The following is a 9,680-nucleotide window of genomic DNA, read 5'->3' as shown; positions in this document are numbered from 1 at the left end:
TAATATAATATAATATAATATTATAATATAATATAATATAATATAATACTCCGTATAATAAAAAAATAAAAAAGCCCAATAGCTCCGTTGTAGTCAAAGGCCCTAAAGCCCAACCACTTAAACCAAAACTCAAACAAAACCCAGCCTCAATTTTCCCTTAATTTTCTCTTTCAACAAAATACATGTAAAACAGTGTTAAGTAAATAAATAATAAATAATTCCGTTCCATTACAATTGCAAACCTCATTAACCTTACAATTGCAACAACATTAAAAACTCAAACACAAAATTTTTCTCTTTCTCTCAAAAACACAGTTTGCTAACAACACCTTCTTGCAATCGATCTAAATACTAATTACCAATAATAATTATAATTACAACTTATTTAGTTTTGTTTAACTGCTTTGGATCTTTCCCCAATTTGATTTATCTCGCGGTTACTTCACAGGTAATCAATCAATTACCGATTTACCTTTTTATATTATTTATATTTATATTTATATACGTTTTACATACAATCTTTTTGCTAAATACAGGTTTAATCATTAACAATTTGTTTTATTTTTTCTTCTTGCTGTGAAGGAATGAAAAGATTACGTGATGACGTGTATAGTAATTCTCAATTTAAGCGGCCGTTTGTTTCTCCATCGTAAGATTTCACTTTTGAATTTGTGTTTTCATATGGAAGAATGTATTGATTGATGTGTTTTTTTGCTTAATTATTTGACTTAAATTTTAAATAGGATTAGCTTTTGAATTTGTGGATTTATATTGTGATATGGTTATTCTGCAGTTGAAGTTATTTGCCTTTTGAATTTTACATATATTCTTTTAAATTATGATTTTATAGTTATAAACAATATTTTTTGGATCTTTCTATGGTTTAGGTATAAAACATGTAATGCTAAATTTATCATCTTTATTGTTTAATTAATATTTTATTATCAGCCTCAGAACTTAACAAGTGCATGTAGCATAGAAATTAGGTTTATTTTTGTAATTTGTTATTATTAATTATTATTAAATTATTACATATTAATTATTTTATTATTAATTATCATTATTAATTAATATTAATATTAATTTTATCGTTATTATTATTTATTATTTATTAATTAATAATTAATAATTAATATTAATATTATTATCTTTTTTGCTTTTAGGGTGTTTATGGTGTGGTAACAGCTTATTAAACTGTAAGGTCTAGTTAAATTATTGTGTTGCTCGTTTGACTACTTCGTCGTATTAGGGGATGCAATGACGGGATTCATAAACCTAGGCATGATAAATAGAAATACCAAAATGTATGATTAACATAGACGGTTTTGCATATATAGTTTACAATTTATTTTGCACTTTTAGAATATTCTGATACCTAAACGTAAAAGGGTTGACTTTTACTTTGTATTTTGAAGATATAGTCAACCCAATGGCCCAGGGGAAGAAGGAGTAGGTGAGGTGGCTGGCGGTACAGGTGTCGGTTCAGCTACCGCCACAGCTACTGGTGCAGTTGTAGGTGCTAGTAGTGCACAAAAACTCACAACTAACGATGCGTTAACGTATTTAAAGGAAGTTAAGGACATGTTTCATGACCAAAGAGAAAAATATGACATGTTTCTCGATGTAATGAAAGATTTTAAAGCTCAAAGGTACGTTTTTTTTTTTTTTTTTTTTTATTAGAGGTTTTTTTCGGTTTACTATAATGATTATAACTTGTTTTTATATGTTGGTGCAGAATCGACACCGCGGGTGTTATAGCAAGGGTGAAAAGTTTGTTTAAAGGGCACAATAATTTAATTTTCGGGTTTAATACTTTTTTGCCCAAAGGGTATGAAATAACAGTCATCGAAGAAGATGAACCTCCAATAAAAAGAACGGTTGAGTTTGACGAGGCTATAAATTTTGTAAACAAAATAAAGGTGACATTTTGTTGTTTTTTATATGTTAAAGTGAAAATTAGTTTAATATTTTTTAATGTGTACATTCTAACTTTCTTGTTTAACAGAAACGTTTCCAAAACAATGATCACGTTTATAAATCATTTTTGGATATATTGAACATGTATCGGAAAGAACACAAGGGAATTAACGAAGTTTACCGGGAAGTTGCTGCACTTTTTGATGATCAACCTGATCTTCTTGACGAGTTTACTAGATTTTTACCTGATGCTTCTGCTGCTGCATCTGCACATCAAGCTTCGTTAGGGCGACAAAATGTCAACCGTTTCGATGAACGGAGCTCAGCTATGGTTCCAGTAAAACAAGAACATCTAAATAAGGTAATCTAACTATTTACTTAAAAAACAAAAGTCTATATATATATTTTTATAAGGTACTGAATCTGTGATGATGTCATTAGCAACGTGTACGTCGAGATAGGATGATGTCACAACAAGGCGAAAAACGATCTGAAAAGGATAGGATAAAATCTGAACACGATTACAAAGAGTCTGATCTTGATGCAAATCGGGACGTTCATCGTGATGAAAAACGGAAATCTGCAATTAAGGTTGATGATGTTGGAGCACATTCAGGTGTGGCTCCAGATGGTGATAAAGATTCTTTAAAAAGTGAGTCAGAAAATGTTCTAGATATCAGTTGTTCGGGTTTTTTTAACGAATATTTTTCTGACATAAAATACGTATTTATAACAGGTATGTACAGCCAAGAATTCACTTTCTGCGAGAAAGTGAAGGACCGATTACGGAATCAAGACGATTACCAAGCGTTTTTGAAGTGTCTTCATATTTACAGTACCGAAATAATTACAAGGAAGGAATTGCAGAGCTTGGTACGTTTAGATTATGCGTGCTAAATATTATATTATCACCTTGCAATACAATTTTATAATAAAATGACTTTTTCTGTATCGTTATTGATATATGAGTGTTGTATTTCAGGTTGCTGATCTACTTGGAAAGCATCCAGATCTTATGGAAGGCTTTAGTGCTTTTTTGGAGCGCTGCGAAAATATAGGTCAAAGTCAAAGTCAAAGTCAAACCACCTTGCCAAATGTTTTTTTTATTTTTATTTTTTTCTGTGCTTGCCACTAATAATTTATGTTTGCAGATGGATTCCTTGCTGGTGTCATGGACAAAAGTACGCGTTTGTTTCTTGGTCTATCGACTGCTTTGTATTTGTTTACCTTATAATTTAAAGGATGTTTCTAACGTCAGCCGTTAACACGATTAAAAGTGTTGTACGTCTGAATAACCGTCACTCAAAAGTTTATAACTTACTGCTATGTACAACACTTAATGACAGCCCTAAGGGCTTCTAACGACTAACCTTAGGGATATCGCTACCACGCTTAAAGGTGTTGTACATTTTAATAAGCCTCATCCAAAAATTAATAATTAACCGCTATCTACAACACTTTTAAGGGCGTTAACGACAGCCCGAACCGTCGTTAGAAAAATTCTAATTTAAATTAATGTTTGCATTTGTCGTTATCATTTTGTTTATTATGTCTTTGACTTTTGGTAGGATCGTTATGGACTGAAGGGCATGTAACTAAATTAAGTAGGACCGAGGAGAAAGAGAGGGACCACAGGCGTGAAGATGCCGCCAAAGACGACAAAAACCGGGCAAAATCGATACAAGAACTCGACCTTTCTGAATGTCAACGTTGTACTCCCAGTTACAGACTTCTTCCTGATGATGTCAGTCTTATGTCATCCTTATTTGCATGTGTTCTGTTATTGTAAAACTGTTCCGTATTTTACATCGTATGGTTTGTATTGTGTTTTTTACAGTATCAGATACCGTCAGTTAGCCAAAGATCGGAGCTTGGTTCACAAGTATTGAATGATCATTTGGTATCTGTGACATCTGGCAGCGAAGATTATTCGTTTACACACATGCGTAAAAACCAGTATGAAGAAAGTTTATTTAGATGTGAGGATGATAGGTAAATGTTCTTCATATCACTTTTAAAAAAATGAAAATCTTAATAAAAATGAAGTAGGATGATGTAATGATTCTTTGATGATGATGTCACCAGGTTTGAACTTGATATGCTGTTGGAGTCTGTGAAATCAACTGCTAGAACCGTTGAAGAGATTTTGAATAGCATTAACAACAAGACGTTAACTCTCGAAACCCCATTCCGTATCGAAGAGCACTTTACCGGTAGGTATTGGTTACTGGCACTTTTATATTTTTTCAGTCCCGTTGACTTGTTGACTGGTTGACTTGTTGACTTTTTTTTATTTTGGATGATGCTTAATCGTCTTTATTGAATGTTTGTAGCTCTGAATCTACGGTGCATGGAGCGTTTATACGGTGATCACGGTCTCGATGCGATGGAAACACTCCGTCGAAACCCGACAGTTGCGTTGCATGTTATGTTGACTCGTCTTAAACAAAAAGAAGACGAATGGACGAGGTGTAAATCAGACTTTAATAAGGTTTGGGCTGAAATTTATGCCAAAAACCATTACAAGTCACTTGATCATCGCAGCTTTTATTTTAAGCAACAAGATTCAAAGAATCTGAGCACGAAATGTAAGTTAAGTTACAGTTCTATTACAACATTTTTAGAAATTTTTTTTTTTTTTTTTTTTTTTTTATATTTTATCTAATTACATTACATTTTTATGTTGTAATAAACAGCTTTGGTGGCCGAGATTAAAGAAATAAAAGGAAAAAGTCAAAAAGATGAAGACGTGCTGCATAGCATTGCGGCCGGAAGCCGACACTTTGTTTCACCGAATCTTGAATATGAATATACGGACGTTGATATACATGAAGATGCATTTAAACTTATTAAGTATTCGTGTGAAGAGATTTGTACAGGTAAAGAACAACTAAACAAAGTTTTGAATCTTTGGACGATGTTTTTGGAACCCATGCTCGGTGTTTCGACCAAAAACGTTGCCGGCGAAAGTCCCGGTCATGATGCTAGTAGTATGAATTCTAACCAATCGAAACCCGATTGCAATGGAGGTGAAAAGAATATTATGGTCAACGGCGGTACGTTGACGAAGGAAAACAATGGATTGCAACACGAGAAAGATGGTAATAAGAACATGGTCAATGGTCATGAAACCGAGTCAAATATTGTCGTTCATGCGTCACAGGTAATACTTTATATTTTATATATTACACTAAGCTAAGTGACCGAGTCTCGTGAATTTACTATATCTGATATAATTTGTTTTATTTGCAGCATGGAGATATCAGGAGATCAGTAACGACGGCTAATGGAATATCAAATAATCCTTCCAAAGCTGAGAAAGAAGAGGGTGAGCTGTCACCTAATGTTGACTTTGACGAGTCAAATATCGGTGATGACGAGGATGGTGATGACGAGGACAACGATGATGCGTCTGGTAGTGATGACGTGTCAAGAGAAGAGGAACATGAAGAGGGAGATGGAGATCATGATGATGATGATGTGGACGGTAAAGCTGAAAGTGAAGGTGATACCGAGGATGCAAATTTAGTTTCCGGAGACGGCGTGTATTATTTACGAACTGCGAAACCGTTGGCTAAATGTGTAGCTTCGTTATCGTCTGATGTCGAAAAAAAAGATTCTCGTGTCTTCTATGGGAACGATGCTTATTATACGCTCTTTCGGCTTCACCAAGTAAGAACACATATTTCTTTTTTTTTGTTGTAATTTTTGATAAAAAGGAAGGCAACACTTAAAGGTGGCACTTTAAATGGGTCAAATAGTCTGAAATCGCCAAATCCTTTTCTAAGCTTGCTACCGAAGTTGATTATTATTTTTCTTTTTCAGGCATTATATGACAGGCTATTATTTGCGAAAGTCGAATCGTCATCTGCTGAAGCGAGACGGAAAACCGCTAAGGATTCTCGCTCTTCTGAATTGTACTCCATGTAAGTTCGTTAAGCGTTACTATTACTCAAGTAAACCGTCACCTGAAATCTGAATTTCTGACATGATGTAATTATGCTTTTGAAGATTTATGACATCTTTATACAATTTGCTTGATGGCGTTGTTGATAATGCAAAATTCGAAGATGATTGCCGGGCCATTATCGGGAATCAGTCGTATGTGTTATTTACATTGGATAAGCTGATTTGCAAGCTCGTTAAACAGGTACTTACCTACCCATGCTCATACTATACTTCCGATATGGGGGATTTGGGTTGTGTTAAACGTGTCAAATGGGTCAAAAGGAAAACATTAACCTAAAAGAGGAATTGATCAAATCGTCAAATGTGTGCAACACTATAACCTTCTAATCTTGTTTTTTAGAAGGTTTTGATTACTTTTATATAGATTTTTATTTTTGCAATTATAAACGAGAGACGAGTTGCTTATAAAAAGAGCAGAAAAGTGTTTTTGCGAGCCCAACCTGTTCCTGTCCGTTAAAAATTTGACGGGTTTTGCCTTTTTAACCCAAACCCAACCCGTCCGAATTGCATATGCTGCTTGTAAGTTTTACTTACTTTCTTCTGGATGCAGCTTCAAAACATAGCTGGTGATGAAATGGATAACAAACTCCTGCAGTTATACGAATACGAAAGATCCCGTAAACCTGAGAAGTTTTTTGATTCCGTATACTACGAAAATGCACATGTCCTCCTCCATGATGAGAACATATACAGATTTGAATGTGTATGTTTTCCTCTTTATTATTATTATTATTATTATTTGCACTTTATGGCAAGTGCTGTGTTTACTTATTCTTTTAAAGTGCTATGTTTACTTATGGCAAGGGCTATGTTTATTTATTTAATTTTTTTGTAGACATCTGGTCCTTCTCGTCTAACTATCCAACTGATGGACGATGGGATCGAAAAACCCGAAGTAGTTGCGGTTTCCGTAGATCCTCATTTTGCAGCATATCTACACAAAGATTTTCTCTCGGTTGCAAACGCAAAAAAGCAATCTGGTATTTTGATGCAAAGGTAAAATTAATTCGTTGATAATTATTATTTATGTAATTAGCGCCGTAGTAGACTTTGAAAAAAGGTTGTTTAGATGCCTGATAGTTTCTAAATTAATTTCAAAGCATGATATGTCTATTCAAATATATTTGCAGAAATAAACGCCGTTTCACGGCGATGGACGAGTCTTCCGATTTGTCACTTGCCATGGAAGGTGCTCACTTGGTCAATGGTTTGGAGTATAAGATGTCTTGTAGCTCTTCAAAGGTACATATAATGTTGTTAATCATCTATAAAGAAACTTTAAATGTATATGGGTCACACCATCTTACCGTTTCTTTCTGTATTATATATATTTGTTTTGACCCGTCACCCCCAATCTTGACCCACATATAAAATAAGGCGAGCAATTCGTAGTACGTTAATATAATAATAGGATTTTGAGACATTTCTGTAGTGTGAATAGAATAAACTAAATACAAACCCTGCCACTTGAATCTCAAATCAAATCACTGTGATCGATCCAAAATTTTAAACTCTGTTTAAACAATCCGTCAACCTCAATTAACGGTTCGAAATCGAATTTGTTGGTCAAAGTCAAAATTGTTCAACATTATTAATCTTAATATGAATTTTATTTTTAATTTAAACTAGAACTAGAATGTTAGTTTTCGAACAAATGAATGATTATGATTATGTTTTTAGTCAATTGTGTTAAATGTTTATGTCTATGTCTATGGTTTTCTTCTACGTTTATACTTATAATTTTGAAATTTACTATTTAAATGTATAGACAGTCCAACCCGATGAATCTATGAGTTCTCGGATTACTCCCTCCCTCCAAAGTCCTGACCGAGTTTTGCAACCTTGAATACAATTATCTGCTTTCTAATTAGTTGCATAATAATAATGGCAGATCTCTTACGTTCTCGATACAGAGGATTATTTTTTCCGTGAAAAAATAAAAAGAAGAAAGGTCTCCCGAGTCAAATCATCATCATCTAATAATAGCCAGGTCAACATACAGCGGTTTCACAGAATCTTAGAAACCGCACTAGCACAACAATCTCAACAATCGTCAAGGTACATATTATTATTCATCTATCAAATCTTCATTAGTCATCCTTAGTTTTAATGAAATATACTTATTTTTTTCAGAAATTTAGCTGCATAATTTAGAACTGCTTTCTCCTCTAAGCGGATTTGGGTATATCTAACAAGTCTCGCATGAGCCATCAGTTCCGTAAATACAAGCTTAATCTCATTTGATATCTTATGAACCATTTTTTTTTTTTTTTTTTTTTTTTTTTTCGATCTTTTGTCTGTTGTGTTCATGTAACATTTCCATTTCCTGTAGAGGTCTTTTTTGTTTTGTATTTTTTGTATTGATATTTTAAATTTCTCCTTTAGTAATTATAAAGGTGAAGAAGAGACAAGATAGTCTCTGAAAGATTGTGAGCATAGATAGATAGGGAAGCTGTTGCATGGAGGTTTGTAGTGAGTGTATAGAGGTTAGTAATAATGTTTATAATAATTGTATGTATGTATGCAAGTGGATACAACAATTACATTTGTTTCCATTATAATCTAACCTCATCAATTGGGTTTATCTCAGCAACCCTTGTTTTCTCATTAATTCCGCCTTGCAACTGTAATAATTTGTGTAATTAGATCGATCAATTCTATCAATAAAATATATTTTCTGTCGACTATTTACTATTCTCTCTTTTGATTGGTTAATATCAAAAATTGACATTTCAGTGATGTATTTGTTAACGTAGAGGTCATGTGTTCAATCCTTATTTGGGGGTCTACCATGCTTCAATTCCTAAGAAGCCGCAATGGGAGGTTCTGTAGTCCCGCATTCAAGAATTCGGCCTGGTTCACATATTGTATAGATTAATATATCAGGTCCCTGTTGTGCGGTTCGGGTTTCTGCTCAAAAGCATGTGTGCGTGAAACATGATCGAGTTGGCCGTGTCAATGATTTCAAACCTTGTCTTTAACAAAAAATAAATAAAAAACTATAAATTTCACTAAGTAATCGGTGTCTATTACTACTATAGTATTGTAGGAGGGTTTCCTTTTTTACTCAAAAAAATTTATATTTATATTTTATATATTTATATTATTATTGTTTTTATACTTGATAGTGTATAGTGTATACGCGAGTTTTAAAAAAAATTACGGAGTATTTTTCATCATTTTTTCTCATTCATTTGTATGAACTTTAATTTCAACTGTAATAAATAAAAATAACCCTGAACGTGAATTCACATGCGAGCCTAAGGTATATCTCTATAGTTTTTGTTAATCTTTGCTCGTTATAAAGACAATAATTAATAAATGATACGGAGTATATAAACAAATTAATCTTTATTGAAACTACGATTACCTTTTTTCTTAAAATAATATTAAAAGAATACGTAGGACTGGGGGTGAGCATGGGGCGGGTTTGGGCGGTTAAGTACGATACCCTAGGGATGAGATCGGTTCCGGAACCGTACCGGAACCGGTTGGTACCGGAACCGAAACTGGCTAAAACGGAGAACCTAAACCGTACCGAAATTTCAATACGATACCGGTTTCGGTACCAGTACGGGACCGGTATTTTTCGATTTTTTACCCACTTGGTACCGCATTCTTTTGACAATGGTTTAGATAATACGAGTGATAGTGGTATGATATACATTATTTTTTTCATTATATATAGTGTAGATTATTCGTTAGAAAACAATAATTTATAAATAGATGAAGATGAACATGCGATAAACAAATACGGAGTATAAGATAAACGAAAAAATTTGAGAAAACAAAAA

At 33.4% G+C, this 9,680-nt stretch overlaps 1 protein-coding gene across 1 annotated transcript; it reads left to right on the top strand.

Moving 5' to 3' along the window:
• Positions 1 to 270: 270 nt before the first annotated feature.
• LOC139866984 (paired amphipathic helix protein Sin3-like 2) lies at positions 271 to 8,479 on the top strand. Its single transcript, XM_071855288.1, has 22 exons — positions 271 to 448; positions 583 to 649; positions 1,416 to 1,649; positions 1,736 to 1,919; positions 2,006 to 2,278; positions 2,359 to 2,569; positions 2,654 to 2,790; positions 2,900 to 2,975; positions 3,069 to 3,098; positions 3,486 to 3,661; positions 3,755 to 3,909; positions 4,003 to 4,130; positions 4,251 to 4,505; positions 4,614 to 5,080; positions 5,170 to 5,589; positions 5,743 to 5,843; positions 5,929 to 6,067; positions 6,437 to 6,589; positions 6,722 to 6,882; positions 7,017 to 7,128; positions 7,778 to 7,944; positions 8,020 to 8,479. The coding sequence occupies exons 2-22, from the start codon at positions 585 to 587 to the stop codon at positions 8,033 to 8,035; spliced, it is 3,660 nt and encodes a 1,219-aa protein (XP_071711389.1). The 5' UTR covers positions 271 to 448; positions 583 to 584; the 3' UTR covers positions 8,036 to 8,479.
• The last annotated feature ends 1,201 nt before the right edge of the window (positions 8,480 to 9,680 follow it).

Source organism: Rutidosis leptorrhynchoides, chromosome 9 (genome assembly GCF_046630445.1).
Source record: "Rutidosis leptorrhynchoides isolate AG116_Rl617_1_P2 chromosome 9, CSIRO_AGI_Rlap_v1, whole genome shotgun sequence".
In the NCBI taxonomy this organism is placed as follows: domain Eukaryota; kingdom Viridiplantae; phylum Streptophyta; class Magnoliopsida; order Asterales; family Asteraceae; genus Rutidosis; species Rutidosis leptorrhynchoides.
This window is presented reverse-complemented; position numbering and strand designations above follow the sequence as displayed.

Bases quoted from the DNA above. Each gene is read 5' to 3' on its own strand.
- LOC139866984 (XM_071855288.1), top strand. From the start codon at position 585: ATGAAAAGATTACGTGATGACGTGTATAGTAATTCTCAATTTAAGCGG. The intron at 2,570-2,653 runs GTGAGTCAGAAA...TATTTATAACAG, and splicing joins TGATAAAGATTCTTTAAAAA to GTATGTACAGCCAAGAATTC. The intron at 6,068-6,436 runs GTACTTACCTAC...TTCTGGATGCAG, and splicing joins TTTGCAAGCTCGTTAAACAG to CTTCAAAACATAGCTGGTGA.